The 19,435-nt window shown below is 40.9% G+C and overlaps 1 protein-coding gene across 1 annotated transcript in view; it reads left to right on the top strand.

The window, feature by feature from the left end:
* Positions 1-1,333: 1,333 nt before the first annotated feature.
* LOC104162406 (connector enhancer of kinase suppressor of ras 2-like) overlaps positions 1,334-19,435 on the top strand; it is a gene marked incomplete at its 3' end in the record, with an annotated part of 80,016 nt that continues 61,914 nt past the window's right edge. The window contains exon 1 of the mRNA XM_009701125.1: positions 1,334-1,658. Coding sequence (XP_009699427.1) covers positions 1,334-1,658 — 325 coding nt within the window. The remainder of the gene's footprint in view (positions 1,659-19,435) is intronic.

The following is a 19,435-nucleotide window of genomic DNA, read 5'->3' as shown; positions in this document are numbered from 1 at the left end:
CGGCGTCCAGAGACAGGGCGCGGTGAACTCTCAGGGACAGCAGCGAGACCTCTTTCAGGTTGGTCGGTCTGTAGGAGGCGAGGTTTGGTTTAATATTGTGTTTTTAATTAGAGTTAGGTTTCTGATGTTGGCGGCTGCCCTTGTACAACGTGTGGGCAACGGGGAGGCCCCGTGGGTGGGCAGGCGGGAGCTGAGGCACCTGTCGAGGCCTGTGAGGCTGCCCGGCAAAGAGGAACGCCGTAAGCCGCCTAAGCCACCTCCGCCCTGTTCTGACTCCGAGTCAAGTAAAACAAAAAAGTCAAGTTTAGTCTTCACTCTACAGTTAGCAAGAAGCATCGTAACAGTTGAAGTTTTTGTCATGTTTTGAACACTCATTAGCACTTCAGACTGGCTATTAAAGGACATGAAACCTTTGATCACCACGCCTTTTCTTGTTAGCAGTACTCACTAGTGTAATGCTTTTTTAAAAAAAATTGTAATTAAGTGAAAAAATTGTGCTTTAACAATTTTACTTGGGATGTAGCGGTTTCAACTATTGAGATTACTGGCCTGAGCAAACTACATTTTCTTCTCCCTGAAATAATGTTTTTAAACTCCTGAAATCTTAAAATAGTAATAAAATAATTCTAAAAGTTATGCAGAAGCCTGAAAGATCCTCTTTTACTGCCTCTAAATGTTTGGGCGTTTTTAGTGTTTGGTGCAAAGGTGAATACTTTTACTCACAATTGAAACTAATGATTTCTTGTCTTCTAAAGGTCTGCTATTTAATGAGATATTATAAGCATGATACAACATTGGTCGTGTAACAGTGACACACTCATTGAATTTTCTTTGCTAGTACCAGTTAGTGAGTTAAAATGCTATTTGGAATAGACTTCTGACTAACTTTAAAAAGGACCTCTCTCAATTATAAATAGAAGGAAAATTTATAAGCCTCAGAAATCCTCAAAGTACCAAAGTGCAGTCTTTTATTATGTTTTCAGCCTGATATTCAAAAGGTTCCAAATAACAGTAAAATAAAACAGCTAATTCCTTCAGGGGTCTGTAACTGTAGGACCTTTTTCTTAAATCAAGATCTATTCCTCTACGCAAAACTGGCATTTAATTAAAATAACTTTCATATAACTATTTGTATTCTAAAAACATGGGATGTGTGAAAGGTTAAAAGCAAGCACTCATTTTTAGAGGTATGTTTCAGGGAGCTCTGAAGGGAACGCGTGGAAACTGTCAGTGAACGTTTGCTCATCAACCCCTGTCCTTCCCTTTGCTCTTCTAAATGGCCAAGATCTGCCCCAAGTGACGATGGGTGATGTCTCTGCAATGAATTCATGCCATGAGGGTTTCTGCCAGCTCCGCTAGTCAGGAGCAGGCGGGCAGCACGGTACAGGTGGCAATGGCCCGGCGGTGCGTGGCAAGGCGTGACGTGGCGTCCGTCCCGCGGGGAGGGGAGGAGGCAGCTGGAACGCTGAGCGAAAGCGAGAAGGTGGGGGCTGTGGCTTCTCCCCCGGCCGTGCGGCGAGTGGGTGGCCGGCTTGCTGGCTGCCCGTGGGAGAGGTCAGAGGGGCTTTGGGCAGAGGCAGGGTTGGTCACACCAAAGTCTTCCTCAGCTCGAACGGGCGCGGTGAGGGACCCAGAGTTCCTGTGCTGCAGGTGGGTTTGTAGGTGGGAATTGGGGATGAGAGAGAGGTGGCTTTTGTGGCTGCTGTTTCCACCTGCATTGATGAGTTGGGACCGGGCTCAGACACACTTTGTTCTCCTTGCCCCAGCCTCCCGTGGAGAAAGACAGTGGACCGCAGGTGGTAACTGCTGCTGTCAAAGGTCTTGGGAAGAACTAAGATGCAGGAAAATAGGCTTTTGTTTCCTATAAATGCTGAATGGTAAAGTTTTCTTTCAGAAGTAACTGTGAAAACCTGACCAAGAAAAACAATACCGTCTTATGGAGTAAATCTTCCTATTGGCATTTAGAGGATGCTGAGTGATGAGGATTGGGTTTACAGAGGAAAATTTTCTCCTTCTCTCTGGAGCTTAGCTTCTTTCATACAGCGAGGGGAAAAAATCACCTCTCTGCAGGCCTGGCTGAAGTGTAACAGTGGTGGTAAGCAGTGGGGAAGGTGAAAGTGAAGAGTAAGATGCAGACAGAGAAAAGGTCAGTTATTACTAGAACTACATATATTTTTGTGGGCTTGGCAGTACAGAAAATATTTCTTTAGCAAAGGGAAGGAGGATTGTATATACTTCACAGCTTGTAGAATCCTAAAAATATGTTTATCCTTGGCAAAATGTCTTAAAGTCTCAGAAACCGTACAATGTCACAAGCACCTCACAAGGAGTCATCTGGGACCCTGCCTCCTGCGATTTCAGTGCAGGGTTTGAGCTGGACAGCTGCTTCTGTGGGCAGTGTGTTAGGCTTTGAGGTTCTACACAGAGATTAACTCCTTGAAATTTAATTGCCAGCTATTGCATGTTCAAAACACTCGCTGATTTGTTGGGTCTTTTTTCAGTATTAAAGTTCAGTTTTTTCAGTATTAAAGTTCAGTTATTTTTTCAGTATTAAAGTTCAGTTTTTTCAGTATTAAAGCATTTCTGGATAAAAAGCAAAAATAAAGGAAGAAGTGAATAGGCCTTATGGTTATATAAAACTCTATTAGAATTAATTTTGGAATGTATTCTATATATTAATGCTGGCTAATAATGTGTGTTTAATGGGAAAGCTTTTTTAAAAATATGTCCAAATGCTGATGCTTCTGAGATTTTTCACAATATTCTAACGTGATGACATTAATTTCTGAGAGAGACTGTAAAGGGCATACTTAGGTCTGACGTTTATACCTTCCATAACACCAATTAAATTATTTAGTCTCTGCCTGCTAACAGCTGAAAGGACATGAGTGATGCCACAACTTTCTGCTAGAGCGAAAGCTTCATCACCTAACAAGATGTGCAAACTCACGCTTACATAAAGTGCTAGTGTGATCTGCTCTGGTTTCGGTAGGAGCATTCACATCCTTAAAGTTAAAATCATGGATGGTCTCAGAAATGAGGCCCATATTTGAGAACTACAGTGTCGCTGTGGTACATATACCTCGGAAACTTTACTCTGGGTATTTTCTGATTTTGGCTTTTTTATTTCCGCAACGTTGATACTGCATTCATGCTAGCATCTAGCATTCAATTTGCATGTAGTTAGTCCTTAGTTACCTTATTGAGGGTAGTATGTTTTTGGGTTGCCAATAGCTGTGAAGATAACGTAGTAATGAAGAGTCCTGCAAAAGTACTTGTGTACTGACACTGTTCCTCTGTTTTATCTGAGATGAAACGTTTACTTTCTGGGAAGCTAAAAAAAAAGCAGTTGTTGTTTTTTATGTCTGTACCCTCAGAAACTTTTTCTGGTTGTTCTCATCCAAGGCATTTTTAAAACATTACTTTCTCATTGCTTTTGTTTAATTTCTTTTAATTGTTTTAAAGTGTTTGGGCATTCTCAGGGTGTTTTTTTGCTCAAGATGGGAATAGGCCTTCTAGAGATGATTTAAAAGTACTGTTGCCACTGACTGTCTTAGATATAAATTTAAACTTGCTAATTTACTTAGTAAAATTCTTTCAAAACTCAAAAAATTTTAGGATCTAATGATTCAAGTTGGGCTGTGAAAACCTCTAATCCTCTGTGTCCAAATCAACCTTCCTCATCCTATGTGCAGAAAGGAGGGAAGGGACATTTTGGGATGGAGTTCACTAGCATCAGGCCAAACATTGAAATAGTGTTTGCACAGCTGTGTCTAGGTAGTGACCAAACTGTTAAACAACCTAGTGAGGGGAAAATGAATAGAAACTCCTGTTGGCCAGAGGACTGAGTTTCCTGGACAGTGCTCAGGACGTTATGAAGTCATTGCACATGCTGGATCAAGGCTTTTACCCATATTTTCCCCTTGCGCTTGGGAATAATTCATGCTTCACTTTTTCATAATAATATAATTGGCTTAAAGCATCTGCACAAAATTCAGTACTGACGAACAACACACTGTAGTGTACTTACCTATAACTTCAATTAGGGAACCTTTCCCTTCCAGTGAACTGATTCACTGATGTGAGAGGAGATAGCGCCTGTATATCTGTCTTGCTTCCTTGCAAATTGTAGATTATGAAACTGGACTACTGAGCAATAATTTAATCAGTGGCATCAGAAGAGCATTAAGCTCCATTAAATGTTGGGTCACCATCAATGTCAGAAGAATATTAAATGATGGCTTGCAACTTAGCAATACTCATCCAAAAGGCAGTGCTTAGGTTCTTGGCAAACGTATAACAGTTTATTATGGAACAGATGCTTCAGAGCTTAACGTATGACCGAAGTGTCAAGCTGTGTCAGGGGAGTTGGGCCCAATAGTAGTGAAGTGCTCAGACTTGGTGAGACACATGTTAGTGAATTGCCCCCTACCTGAATGACGTGGGTTAAAAGTGTTTCTTTAATAGGCTCTCCTGTTGAATGCTTGTAAGTCAGAGCACTGCTCTGTCTGCCAAAGACTGGCTTATAATGTGAATAGGTTATAATAAAATTCTCTCTGCAAATGGTGGAGATGCAGTTCTCCTGATAAGGAGGGAGGATCCCTACAGGCTGCTCAGAGTTTGAATTTTTAGGTAGAAGAAACATCACTTTCTTGCTGGTTCTGGTGCACCGTAACATTGCCAGCCTGACATTTGGAGGATGACTTTGATAACTCTATTGCTAGTCGCAGATTTTCCAGGTAACAGCAGTGACGCTCTCTCTGGGTGGCTTTGCTCACTTTAGCGGCAGCTCTCACGCAGCAGCTGAATCATTGAGGCTCTTGTCAGTCGGCTGTACGGCTCCTGCCACTTAGGCAACCTGTGTGCTGCAGGAGACGGTGGGCTTGGAGCTACGCAGGGAGAGAGGGAGGAGGATGGAAAATGAATGCCAGAATAAAATGGTTTTCCCATTCCTGTTTAGGTACAAAGACAAGAAGGAGGAGATAAAAAAGAAAGGGAGTGGGTAGGACTGGTAGAGTAACAGATGTGCTGAGGAAAATTTTTGCTGGTGGTGGTGCTGGGAAAGGAATAAATGAGCATGATGTTAATACAGGTAAAGCTTACCTGGTCTTTATGCAGCCTCTAGCTTGGTGGTAGGATGGGTTCTCCAAGTGGGAATCCTAACAACATTTCCCTGCCCATCTGCTGAAGATGAGTGGTTAGGGTTCTTGCCAAAATCTTGCCCACAGTCAAGATTTTCTTATCCGATTGTAACCACAAGTTGGCCACATAGTCTTATGGGCACAGTATCATGGCAGGATATTTTAAGCCATGTTACAGGTTTTCATTTATTAAGGATTGCATCACTGGTGCTCAGATGTTGCCAACTAAATTCTTGCTGCTGTGCAGAAACCACAGTGCCTCTGTTTTGTGGCAGAGGGCTGCAGGTGGGAATGCTGCTCTTTCAGCTGAAGGAGCCTAGGACGGCTGGGCAGTAGGCAGTGGTCTTCAGGGAGGAGTTCTGTTGTCTGGCTCCAGGACAGGCTGACCAAGGTGATGGGGCAGGGTGCTGCAAAACCACTCCAGTCAAAAGTCTCCAGAATCCCCTTCTGCCCCTGATTTTCACCCTAAAATTTGGTGTTCATTTGCTTGTTAAAAAGTACTGTCCCAGAAATCTGCATGTCCTATATTCTTATACTGTTATTTTTCTTTTTGAAAATATACCAACTTGTTGAAATTTTAATACTAAGCTATTAATGTTGAAGCTTCAGAAATATTTTCAGTTTTCCGCTTTTCTCCCTATTACAGTTGTGAAACTGGCCATTATGCAGAGAATCAACTCTGAAGGGGACTTAGCAGAGCAGAACCTGTCATAAGAAGGGGAATTGCACCTTATCTTTATAGGCATTAGAATTGCCATTTCCTATCTACCAGTGCTTAATTTCATGCATGCTTTATTATTAAAAGCCCTGTTACTTCTGAAATAGTTCAAGTTAGTGAAGAGATTCTAAAAGAACTGGGAAGTTTTAAGGTATTACTGTTTCTTAACAGGAGGCTGAAATAATATGTAAGCACTAGCATCCATGTGATGCAGTGCAAGATCAGAATACAGCTGATAGATAAGTGGTTAACAGAGTGGTTGGCATTTGGAAATGATGGTGGAAATGATGCAGTTGATACCGTAGAGCAGGTACTTGGAAATAAAGATGTCCTTTATCTTTCAAAAAAATCCCCTCTTTGAGTCTCACCTAGGTTCAGAAAGTTTATTTTTAAAGACGCCAAAGGAGTTTGTGGCAGGTAAAGAGGACAGTCTTTTCCTTCACTCTTCAGTGACAAGGAGGAAGGCATGCAAAGTCATCCAGAATTACTATGATCAAAATAGTAATTATTATTAATTCATTCAGATTTTACAACTACTTGAAATGGTATCTAACCTTATGTTTCAGGTACACTTTTAAGAATAAATATGGAATAAAGAATCTCTCATACAGTAAGAAAATTAGTACATATAACAAGCCTTGTTAAACTCTGCAGAGTGAAACTTCAGGTATTTTCTTGTACTTTTTGGTTTTGTTTTTTTTTTTTTTTTTTCTGGCTTTTGATTAGGTCTGGATGAGGTGCTAACAGAAATACTTAGTATTGTTATGTTGATACAGCCTCTCCATCACTTTTCAATATAAAGTTAACAGTGCTTAAATGGGCAGGAGATAATGGAGCCAAGACCAAGAAGTATACTGCAGTTGGCTATATACAGGTAGCACAGAAAGTATTAAACAGCATTTACCTCCTAGTGATGGCTTGTTGAAATGGGCAGAAATATCCATAATTGGGACATTTTATCCCACGCTGACTGGTACAAGTACTTAGTTCTACCAGCCAGGGATATTGCAGAATAAAGGATGAAGATCACACAAAGGAAACTCAAGCTGAAAATTAATTCAGTGGTAAAACTTTATATGTATTTCTTTCCTTTTTATCTGATAAGCTATTGCAACAATTTATGAGAGCTTGTGGAACTGCAGCCTCAGTTAAATCTCAGCTCTGGTTTATTTTGCTGTGCCTTCCACGTGGCTTGAGGCAAGGCAGTTTGTAATTGTGGCTAAGCAAAATGCAGCAGAGCATCACTTTACTTGGTGCTGCCTTCTGGAGGGCCTGTACGAGCAGAGCTCTCGCTGATGGCATGTTTTCTGTGATGTTTCTGACCTCTTTATGCATGAATTCCTTGGGAGGCCAAGCACGGTGCACGTCTTCTACCTCCCCATAGATGGTTCTCAATGTTGCCTGCAACAGCAGCAAAGTGTGGGAATTTCAGGTGTTTCTTCAGGTTTCCCAGCATTAGTCCTGAATCGGTTAAGTAAATGTGTGTATATGTGTGCATTATAAAATGTCAGTAGCACTGAACTGCAGCATTTTGCACAAATATACATAATGAGTAATACTAATACTTAATGAAGTACCTCATCCTGTCTTTGGGAAGGAGCTTCAAGGACAGGTTTCATACCGTTAATTTAGTGCTATGCAGTTAATAGTTAAAACCAAATTGTTACTAATTTTGTGTGACGTGTGCCCACGTTACTTTCCATGTGAACGTTCATTTCTCTTTCCTGAGGATATAACATTGACGAGACTTGAAAGAGGCTAATATATCGCTGTAGATTAATTCAGTCTTTGAAGGGTCTAATTCCTAGTAACTGGTTTTTGCTCATATGGATAAATTGTATCAGCAAGTGATTATGCAAAATGAGAAACTAACTACAGTGTAACTTAGGTTGTCACTTCAGCAGATTTTGTTTGTTAATTTCTATGTATTTACAACTTATGCAAAGCTGACAACATTATTTTAAAAGGTGTATTGCCAAAGAGAATAAAAAACTAACGAATGTATTTTGCCATGATCCAGTTGTGTGGGTTGCACCCACTTTACAGGCTTAAAGTTCACATTGCAGGCTTACATTGTGGAACATGTTCTCTTTTAATGAGTGAGAGGGAGAGTGGGGAAGAGCAGGCGTACAGAGTTGTCCTTGCACGTACTTTTATGTAAAGCGCTCTACTTTGAATATAGTTTGAAGCAGATTGTCTTAGCCAAGAAGCTTAAAACTGAAATGTTTTCTACTTCTTAAGATACACTGGATCTGTGCATATCGGAATGTAATAGAGCTGTACTTGTAGGACTGTTTGTAAAGTTATTTGAACATATTCTGACAAATTATGGGTGATGTCATTAGGGTTCTCTCTTAATTCTGAAATCCTTCCTGAGAGGAGGCAGATAGAGCCAGTGAACACTGGATGATTTTGCTGGTATTAGAAGGAAAATCAAATGTAGGGGAAGGAAGAATAATTTAGAGCATGGATGGAAGTCATCATATAAGCACTCCCAATCAAGCCTAGCATCTTGCCCACTGTTGTTCCAGAGAGAGGGTTCAATGTAAGCATAGCAAAACTGAGGAATTGCTCGTGTTGCAAAATGAACCACGGTCTTTTTAATCATGCTGCTGAGCTGCATGAAATCCACAGACCCCATGTGGTGGCATCACCAGGCAAATCTTGATGCCTTATCTGAACCATTAACAGATTTCTCCAGCGGTGGGAGACAGTGTAAAGTACTGAGGTAAAGGAAAAGTTTAACAACTGTTGCATTATTTCTTTGGGGACATGATGTTCCAGCTTGCTCTGAAAGGATGCCTTCTGACATAACAAATTCTTGGCAGTAAAGCTGGTTTTCGTGGTGAAGAACTGTAATAAAGACTGTGGCAGAGCTTATTTGTCTATTTTGTGTAATAGCATGCATTAGCCCGTGTGAGGAAGGGAGAAGAGGGGGACCCTTGTGACAGCAGCACTGTGTTCAATGTGGCTGCTCCAGAGCGTGCTGTAGAAATGCAAACATGGGAAGACTTTTGAAAGAACAACCAGTACTTATTTACTTACTTGGTTAATGTCAGGAGTGTGCTTGGCTTCCATAACCATCTTCTGACTGTCTTGCATTTTCCCCTTTGATATACGTTTCATTTATATTTTGCAGAGGGGTGGGATGGTTACTGAGACATGGTATGTGAAGTGATGAAAATGATGAATATTAGAAGTATAGCTTTCTCTTTCTTCTTCAAGACACTCCTACACATATCAAAGTATTTGACCAGTGATTTTAAGTTACAGATGTTTCTTTGTCATATGGAGGGGGATGTACAGCTTTTTCTGCCCACAACTCTAAAACCATCCCAAATCTCACACTGTGCTGAATTGTGTGAACTTCTGCTAAAGAGAGCTTCGAGCCTGGGAATTGCATGGGCGTTGTGAGAAGGAAGAATGAACAGGAGGGAGTTCACTCAGAGTTTGAAGAAACTTTTCCCTCCTGCCTGCCTGCTGTAGGCTTGGACACTTGATGGCTTTGCACTTCCTATGGTCATATGTGCTGGTGTGAAGCACAGCTGCAAATAATCATGGGAGACAATGAAAAGCTATGGAAAAGTAAGACTTTCATATCTTAAGTCCTGAGGGGGTGTTTCAGCCTTACAGCCCCTTCTAAACTGTTGAAGTCAATACCACACTTACTTAGAGAACGCCTCCCATCCTTAGGGGTTATGGTGGTTGCATTTCAATGCTTACAGTCCTATTTGGGAATTTGGTAGTTTGTCATTGCTGCGCGGTGCAAAATTGTGTGTAGGGTAGATGCTGTGCATTAGTGCAGTTGCAGTCAGAGATGTGCAGCCGTAGCCCGGGGGCTGGGGCAGATGGAGGGCTGGTTTGGTTCAGGTGGGCTGTGCCCGGGCCAGCGCTCTCCATCTCTGGCCCTGCTATGTTGGTGCTGTCCTTCAACCTGGTGGTACTTGCTTCAGCCCATTCTAGTACCATTAGTGCTTGCTGCTTGCTTGAGAGACGCGTTGGAGAAGTAGTGAAGCCATACGCTGCTGTTAAATGGACAGTTGTTCTCCCCGTGTAAACCAGTGGTGTAGCCTTTTTGTTTGCAGGCACCAGAATATTATATGTTTGGCGATAAGCCGAGTTTTAATCTTGTAAAGTTGCTTTGCGCTAGAAACTCTAAAGTCAGGAGGACGCTGCCGAGTAAATCTTTTTGTTGTGCTTGTTCATAAATTGCTTTATCTTTCAGGGGGAACCAATTAGTAATAAAGTTACTCCTTATAGTCTGATATATAGTAGCAAGTTCTTAGGAAATATCGAATCCCTACAGTGTCAGTGATACAGACAGGTGTTGTACAAGGAATCATTTTAGAGGAGAAAACTGGGAGCATTTGAAATTTTAAAAAATTATCTGATAAAACACAAATCAAATAGATGTTAGTTAATGGTATTTAGAATCCTAATTTAATAATGTTGATTGCAAAATGCCTATTTGCTAAGACAGTAAAAATCTATTCTAGTTTACATGTGATAATTGGAGAAGAAATGCAGTACTTTGGGGAAGAAGTTAAACATTGATTGGACCCAGGAAGAATTCCCTTTCCTGCGGTACTTTGCAAACTGGAGTACATGTGAAAAATGGGAAGGAGAATGATTATGAGAGTGTGAAAACTGCAAAGTGGAACAGAGTAGAAATAAAAGTAGCTGTTGAGGGATCTGCCTTTATTAGCTACCCAGCTTGAATTTCATGGAGAAAGAGAAGTTTATCAAGCATCTTGGGTCAGGGCCATGCCTCCTTACATATTACTTTGTACAGACTATAGCATCATGGGGCCCTGGGTAAGACTAGACTGGCTGGATTCTTCTGTATCATAAAAATATATTATTACATGTAAAGTGACAATGCCACTTTCTCCTCTTGCTTTTTGCAAAGCTTTGATGGTACATTCCATGTCCTCGAAGCTGCTTCAAAAACCATGAGGGCATAGATTTAAGTAGGAAAAAAATTGAGACAATAATGACATTTCCTCTTTTAAATTTTAGAGCAGTATTTCTTTCAGTATTTATAGTCTTATAATCTTGGACAATTTATTGGAGAACTTCTGGTTGTGGTCAAATACGATATTTAAACAACGCTCTCCTCTCCTCCATTAGCCTGTCTGGTCTTTTTTCAGAATACAAGTAAGATTCCTTTGGGGGGGAGAAAAAAAAAATTATTACAGTTCAGATGTTTCCAGTTTATCACTAGATGCCTCCCAAATTGTACTGAACTTCTAACCCTGAGCTTAAAAATCTGTAATTTTATACACTGAATTCTGAGAGTGAATGCACACTCTCTCATCCCATCCCCATTGTGGCTGCCCTAGGCCCCTCCAGTTGGGTGTAGTAGTGTTTGTCAGGAGTAGCTGGATGCATTCCTTTGATTAGCTTCATTTGAGGGATCCCTGATATTTAATGATGCTGTGGGTTGTTTGGCTCCTCTCCTTTCGACTAGCAAAGAGATTTCCGCTGCCATTATCAGCCACACTGACTTCTCAGCACACTTCAGCATTTCTCATGTGCAAAGGCCACAGCTGTAGTTGAACGATGTGGTCGTAATCCAATAATAAGAGTCCTAAATATAACAATATAATTATAACCTCTTAAATTGAGAACAATATTGATGATCAGGGATACTAATCCTTGTACTTCATAGAAATAGAGCTCGACATGGGTTGTTGCAGTGTTATCCATGTTTTAAGATTTCAAATACTTGGCAAAACTTGTATGTGCTTGTGTAAAGATTTGACTTTGCTATACAGATGAGCATAATGGAAACAAAAAACACCAGAGAAATATGAATGATTACATTTATCAACAGAACAGAACACTTTGGATATTATTCTTGTAATTAACAAGTCTAAGTTGCCATAATAAGCCCTGATTATAAGTTGTCTAAGAGCAAGGACTGATTTTATTGAAAATATGTCCTATTAGACACTGCACCCAGTTCGGTCTTGAGTATCTTTAAATCGTGCTTGTAGCTAGTCTACGTGTATACTTTCTGTCTCTCTGTTTCCATTTTTAAATTTCATTTTCTTTTTTCAAGAAAACCCCTTTAAAATTTGGTCAGTGTGAAATTCTTTGTAAAGCAGAGCTGTTGATGAGCCATGTATGACCCACTCAGTCTTGATGTTTCTGCAATTTTCCAATGAACAAAATTGCCATTTATTGCCAACGTGGTCATACAGTTAACATATCCAAGTCTCGTAAGAGTTCGCGATCATGAAAAGAGAGTGTATCAGTAGGCATAGAAACAGCAGATGCTTCAGAGTTAGATTCCTTGAACTGGATTTGATTTTTAAATATGGAATTTGTAGTGACTTGGGTCAGTACCTCTTTCACCTCAAACTTCTGTTTCAACCCACTGCTGTCGCAAATACACTCTTTGCCTCCCAAGTTCTCACCTGGCATAATGCCATCTCCTCGGTCACTGATGGCTTTTCCTTTGACCGACCACAGGCCCTTCTCCTGGCAAGGACCTTAAAAAGAATGGAGTGACATGCAAGGTCTAAAACACACTTCTGTTTCAGTTCCTCATTTTGTGCGTCTCGTCTGGAGCCCAGTGTGATACCTTCCTTATTCACCTCACTGCTGGATGCTGTACCTCTGGTCTAGTAGCCAGGGTCTCGGCATTTGTAATACCTTCAGGAGAGGCTGAATTTGGATTACATTGCTGCTTCTCATGTTCACATCTTCTGAGTTCTTCCTTCTACAAAATTAACATGCTTTTCTGGATGTAGTAGTATATATCCAGTGGATATAAAGTGGTTTTTAAAAAATGTATTGTGTTTCCCTCTCATTGTCTAAAAATGTAGTTTTTAGTTAGCAGTACCTCTTGGCTAATGTTTTGACTATGAACAGTTGAATATTCCTAGAAAAAAATACATCTACCCTAAACTGCATATGGAAAACTTGTAATCTTATACTATATTTTATAAACACGCATGTTATGCTTGAAGGAATAATTGTTTGGATCTTCTCAGTCATTTTTAATGTTTGTTTTTCATACTTTCGGGATTGTCTTTGACTCAGAGATATACAGAGAGAGAGAGAGAGGAGAATTCTACAGAGTGAAGGACAAGTATGTTTCGCAGTTAGAGGGCTTTTAAAGCTTGGAATTGCGGATAACCAGCGCACAAAGTGAGTGCCCTGCTCTTTTGCAAATACTGCTGTAATCCAGGCATGTGGCAGTTCTTTGTTTCATTAATCCTGTACCCATTCATAAATCCGGGGCCTGCAATTAGTGTCGTGTGTGGGCCTCCCCCCAGTTTTAAATATATTGTAATTTTTTCCCAATCTGTAATGAAAGCTGCTTCTGATGTTTCTTTTGCCATCCTACCTGCAGTGCTCCCTCTGGGATAGGGCATTGCTTTTTCAGCGCCGGGCTGCCCACAGTAGGCATTTGCCATCTACTGCACTTAAAACATTCTGTTCTTTGCTCAGTCTTTTGGGACTGGTAACTGTGACATCTCTTTGTCACATGTGAAGCCCAGGAGTTGCGGAAGGCCCTGAAGCAGTGAGCATCCCTTCCGTGGGCAGAGGAGAATTGTCTTTGCCTCTCAGGTGGGGAAGCGGCTGGCTTGGCTTGCTCCCGGTTTCTGTGGTGATGTTTGGATTGAGGGACGTGGGGAGTTTCCAAATGCCCGTCTCCCACGTACGGGTTGTGGGGAATCCTAGGCTCTCCTAGTGTCCCCTCTTGTGCTCTGGCTCTCCTCAGGAGGAAACGCGAGTGCGTACCCCAAACAGGAGCTGCTGTGGTGGGGACGGTTGCCCGCGCTGGGCTGCCGGCAGTGTCTGTGCCCAGGCGCAGCTCTGGCTGAGATGGGAGACAGGGAGAAGTTTTCTGGTTGGTTGTTTTGCTCTGTGACAGAAACAAAGCTTGTATTTTTGTATGACTGAAATGAATAGATTAGTAGCCTACGAGCTCTAGATTAGTAAAGCCTAGGTGCAAATGCATAAGTCATAGCACGGTGTTTTAACTTACCAGGAACTCAGTTGAACGTGTAAGTTTGAAACACCTGTAGACTTGTGCAGTTTCAAAGGTGGTCTTTAAGAATAGTTGGCTTAAATTTAATGCATATTTAATGGTGAGCAGGGAGAAGACAGCCATGTGTTTTTTTTCTAAACATTTAATGTTTTAGTGGTCCCTTCTGTCATGCTAGTTTAGGTAAAAATGTTGCAAATAATAGTTTACAATCTGAAAAGGCATTGGATAATGCTACATATAGTTTAAATTTTTTTTTGTAATGACTTGTTAAATTCTGTGCTACAGTCCATTGCTTGAATTTGTATTTGTTAAGGCATAAAACCAATGGAGTTCAGGTAGGGATACTCTTTCTGTTCAGATTGAAAGATGAATTAGTTTGCCTTATTTAAAGAAAAAGAAAAGCCCCCAACCTGTCATTTGGTTTTTTAAGAAAGCTGTATATCTTTCCTTCTTGTGCAAAATTATTCCATGAATTGTCTCTATGTTACTGCTTTTCAGTAAATGCTGGGTTTACAGAACAAGGACTTGCCAAGGGAAGTTGTCAGTTTGCATCCTCATTCTGATTTACCAGGGGGGTATAAAAATATACTCCCTTGTCAAAGTTTCAGGTATGAGAGTTAAACCTGTAATGTTCATCATCTTTCACTAACTCCAAACTGAAAATGAGGATGCTAAGGACACAGGCTCTGTTATTTTCACTGTAGTTTTCCAATCTTAAGGAAAAATTCATTGCCACCAATTTGGGGAAGAATTTTCTACCTATTTGCTACTATTTTTAGAAATGTATCTTCTCATGTATATCTGACGAGCTGATTACAAATTTTAATTCAGATCGAGCCATAGAAAAAGTCTATTTTGATACTTTTTAGTCTCTTAGAGGCAGGAGGAAAGACTGAACTGCGTGCAGAGGAAGAGCAGATTGTGGGATCAGAACCTCAGGATACATTTCATGGAAAGGGTCATTTGAGTTTGAATTACCACAAGTGTGCATAACCTGTTTTGACACTGAATGACAGAGTGGTTTGTCGGTTAGGTTATCTTTTGAAACAAGCAGTTAGACACATGCAAATAAGACAGTACCTCAGAGAGATGATGAAGTCTGCAGTTGTGTTATTAGGAGATTGCAAGCATGGAAGATTTCCCTGGAGGGTAGTGCTCCATCTTGCAATCCTATTCCAGAAAATCATATGAGTAAAAAAATGAAATGAAACATTTGTCGATCAGTTTCTACTGTGCCGTTGTAATAAAAGGAATTAATTGCATAGAAATCTGCCCGGTTTCGTATCGTGAGCCATTAAAAATTGTTAATGATTTGATAAACTCTGACTTGGCCCAGATAAGGTAGAACTCAATGACAGTGTAGGGGGAAAAAAAAACAGCTCCAGTATGTTCTACTTGCAAGAGAAAGTTTTTTAATGTTAAAAGCACTGACTCTTCCAAACAGTTTCTTTTGGAGGAGCCTTCTTTTGTTACAGTTTTTTGTTTGTTCATTCCCACAAACGAGGTGGAGCTTGCTTTAAACTTAATGAAAAGACTTGCTGTTTTTCTCTTGGTGCACAGAATAGTCTGTCTGCGTACATAGCAGCTGAGGGGTGTGCCAGCTGACAAAGGTGTGCAAGGTATTAACATCTTAAGTGCTCTTCTAAGCCCCAATCAAACTGGCCAGGTAATGAGTGTACAGTGGGATCTGGAGAGCATTGCCAGCCTCTGTGGTTGATCAGCTCAGGTGGAAAGCATGCGGGGCAGGGGAGTGCTTCTTTAGTAGTTAGCGTCCTTGGAGGTCTGTGCTATTTCTGGAGCATAAGACAAGGAATCTTTCAAGGAAAAAAAAAAAGTTACATTATGTAGTGTTTCCTTTAAAGAGTAGGTCTAAAAGGAAGAGGAGTACCATCATATGGTTTTACTTTAAACTCTTTTATTATTGGAACAGCTATGGCTTTACATATACACAAAAAATCTTGGGGTTATTTTGGGTGAGGAGCAGAGGTGTTGAATATGAGACTATTACTTGTGTATTGACATCACAAAACCTGTTCGATATACTATGGGACCTTACACATCCAGAATATAATAAGGAAGCTGATTTTTTAACGGAGGCCACTGTTCTTGAAATATCCAGGACTGCTTGATCCTAGGCAACCTTAGTCGCACCCATGGCCAGGAACAGGGAATAGTGCATCAAACCAAGCTATTTGCTGGGATTCCTGGGGTATGTGAGTTGTGCGACATCCTCTCATATGAGGGCATCTGGGGGTAGAAGCAGAACAGAACCCAACAGCTAGAAAAATGTCTTACTATGTTGAGGCTGGCTGGATGCTGGATTTGCGAGAATATTGTAAAAGATGGAGTGCTCTTAAGAAAGCTGTGTTTTCCCCATTAGCTTCCATGGACCCCAGGCACCTGATGATTTTTGGTACATCTTGTCCTGTCCCAAGTTCAAGGGCATTATCAGCCAGGAACGCTGCCTGCTCCCTGCTGCTCCCCTCCTGTTGATCTGACCGCAGTGGTGGCCGGCTGGCTGCTGGCGAACAGGGCTGTCTGCTATGGCTCTGGGGACAAAAGGTGTGGGTGAGGAATGCTGGCGGCCTCTTTGTAGAAGTAGTATTATTATTTCCGATCTGTGCACAGTCTGGTTTACAAAAAGAATTGCGGCTTTTTAATTGAGAAATAGAATGACAGAAATAAATTACTTTAAAAGGATGTTCTATTTAGGGATGGAGGGGAAGTAATTGTAGCAAGCTATACTGAAAATGTCATGCAATCTATGGTTAAATTATTTTGTTCTTTCCTGGCTGTAGTTTTTACGAAATTGGTGAGTCAAGCAATTGTCTGTTATGTTTTTGTTGTCTTAAATATTTTTCTTACCCTACATGGACTATATGCATCAGTCTAGATTACATCTGAATGACAGAAATACATAGATAGCAGGAGGAGGAAGAGTAATGACTTTATTTAGAATTAACTGTCAGTAAGTGTTTATTAAGTGCATCTGTCATGTCTTATTCTGGATTTGTGTTGCTAGTCTCCTAGCTGGGAATTAATTTTTTCATACCTGATGACGTTGAGTATTTTAATGTTATTATTTGCATTCAGCAGTCTATGTAAGCAGCGGGGGACTTAAGTTCAGGAATATCAGAAGTACTTACTGCCTTCTTCTTTAGTCGTTTAGCAAAAGCACGTCTATGTCCTATTTTTAACACATTTTTAGATGAAATGTTTTATGTATTGTCAAGAATATTTTTTTTTTTCAAAAAATTAAATGTCATATATAGGACTGTGCTTGTAAAACAGGTCATGCAATTAACGTATCAGATGAAAAAATTGGGCTAAGAAGGACTGTGGGTGAAGATATGTACAAATATGGATAAATCAAGAAGGCTCATGTCAGATAATTCAAGATAATGGTATCTTGTGCGTGTGCAAACAGGTAAAGTGGATTCAGGAAGATTTGAGAGAAATTATTTCCTTTTGCAGCCTAAATTTAAATGTCTAAATGAGTTCTTATAGCACTGGGACTTGTAAATGGCTTTACTTTCAGGTGTCAGGCAGAGAAGAATACCTGATTTTTATTGCTGTTTGTTTGTTTGTTAGCAAGGATGAGTGTTGCCTAGCATGTAGGAGAGAGATGGTAGCATTTGGATGAATTGAGGGCTCCCACTGAAATGCCTTGGGAATATGCAGGACTCGTGCTCTTTGACATGTTCTGAAGCAATGGTAGCTAAGAAAGAGAGAAATTAAGATCTTCCCCTTGTGATGTACACTGACTATGCATGTATTGTGGTGTTTTACAGTGAAACATTACTTTTGATTAACAAGCAGTTCTAAGACCAAAGGCAGACTATTCATTATTTAAGTACAAAGTGAAAAACTATAAAAAATACAGTGGGGCACCCCATAAAGCAGCACGCTGTGTTGCTGACCTTAGTGAGTGTTCCTGTCGTCTTTTCTGTGCGTATGTGTGGCAACCAAGTCATTTTATGGATCAGTCTTTGTGGTTCTGATAATTCAGTTTTGCTTACTGGAGGGGAACCAATCTTAGAAGAATAAAAGCTTTAGTAGATCATTGCTCTTATTGAAAGTTTAACCATTTGTATTTTTTTTTGTTGGAGAATTAGGGAACAATTTTTAGCTCCTCACAAGCCAGTCAAGCACATCTGAGAACCGGGCTGTGTGGCAAGATGCAATATGTGATCAGTCCTGGATGACCGCTTTTGTTCTCTGTTAATATGTTGTAATAGAGTATATGACTGATTTGAGCAACTGTTTGATTAGAAATGGAAATGAATTGAAGGCATAGCTCCAAATACTTGATTAACCTAGACCTTGAAATGGCTTTGTTTTGGAGGCAGGAAATCAGGCAGCAGGCTCTGGTAGGACATAGTAGGAGGCTGCTGGAATTGGAGACCTGCTCCTGTGTCTTGGGCCTGGAGTATTTGATTTACAGAGTGTTTGCATGTGGTTTAGTTTTGGTGTGTGAATTCTAGAAGTTAAAACCATATGAAGATTGTGCTGGTGTGTTGCAGCAGGGACAGAGTGTGGGTGACGCTGGCCCAAGGGCCAAGCTAGGAGCGGCAGGCCAGCCTGGTGCTGGGGCATCCCTGCCTGCAGTGCCAATGTGTTCCTCACATGAGTCTCTTTGGAGGTGTGGCTACATCCTAAAAGGGGTGCGTGAGAACCAAAAATGCAACAAAACCAGTTTCAGAGAAACCTTATGCTATGATCTGGGGCTCAACAGTCAGATTGATCTTTTCTCCTCCATGTATCTATGGATTTTTCAGACATTTTGATTAGCAAGTAAAAATGTGCTTACTTCCTTGCAACCTAATGAGCAGGTGTCTTCGACATCAGGGATTGTTTGAAGATAACCATCAGAAAGGTGGTATCTCTCAAGAAGCAGCTAAATTAATACGTTCAGGTTTTTTGTCAAATCCTGCTAGTTGATAGCAGTCATATTGATCCATCGGAAGCTATTCAGACACAAATTTTAGATGGACCACTAAATACCCAAGAATCTTCCTTATCCCGTTGGCACAGCGATGCACACGCTGCAGAGCTTCCCCATACTGGTCTGGCCCTCTTAGGCAAAGATTGATGAGGAAGAGATGCCTGATGGATTATCTCACGTTCTGCAGGGCTCTTTGCTCCAGGCAAAAACATGTAGTCAGCTACATGTCATTAGACTGATAATCAAACTGAATAGCTAGAATAGGGGTGGCCCCCAAAGCGGGACCTGGTCCTGTACAACCCTGCACTCATCCATGTCCTGAGCAAATGTGTTGCCTGCACTTCTAGGATCCTTTTGTCACAATGGGCCTGTTTCTGCTCCCCGGTTACTCTGTTATGGGGAACGCACCCAGGTCTTGATTTTAGTGGGTTTTCATGCTCAGTAAGCATTTGTGTGCTGTGAATGACTCTGTATGGTTTCTGAACTGAGGTACACTGAGCTGGATCTGCTGCTGCAGTTGGGCCCAGTTTATGCATTTGCAGTGCTACTGCCTTGTTCTCTAGAGCTCTTTGCAGCTTGTTTTAGGGGCTAGCATGGTCTGTGAACTTTCAGGAGGCTCAGCAGCA

Source organism: Cariama cristata, unplaced genomic scaffold (assembly GCF_000690535.1).
Source record: "Cariama cristata isolate BGI_N322 unplaced genomic scaffold, ASM69053v1 scaffold8260, whole genome shotgun sequence".
NCBI classification, from domain to species: domain Eukaryota; kingdom Metazoa; phylum Chordata; class Aves; order Cariamiformes; family Cariamidae; genus Cariama; species Cariama cristata.
Note: the sequence above shows the minus strand (reverse complement) of the source record. Positions and strands in the feature narration are given on the sequence as shown.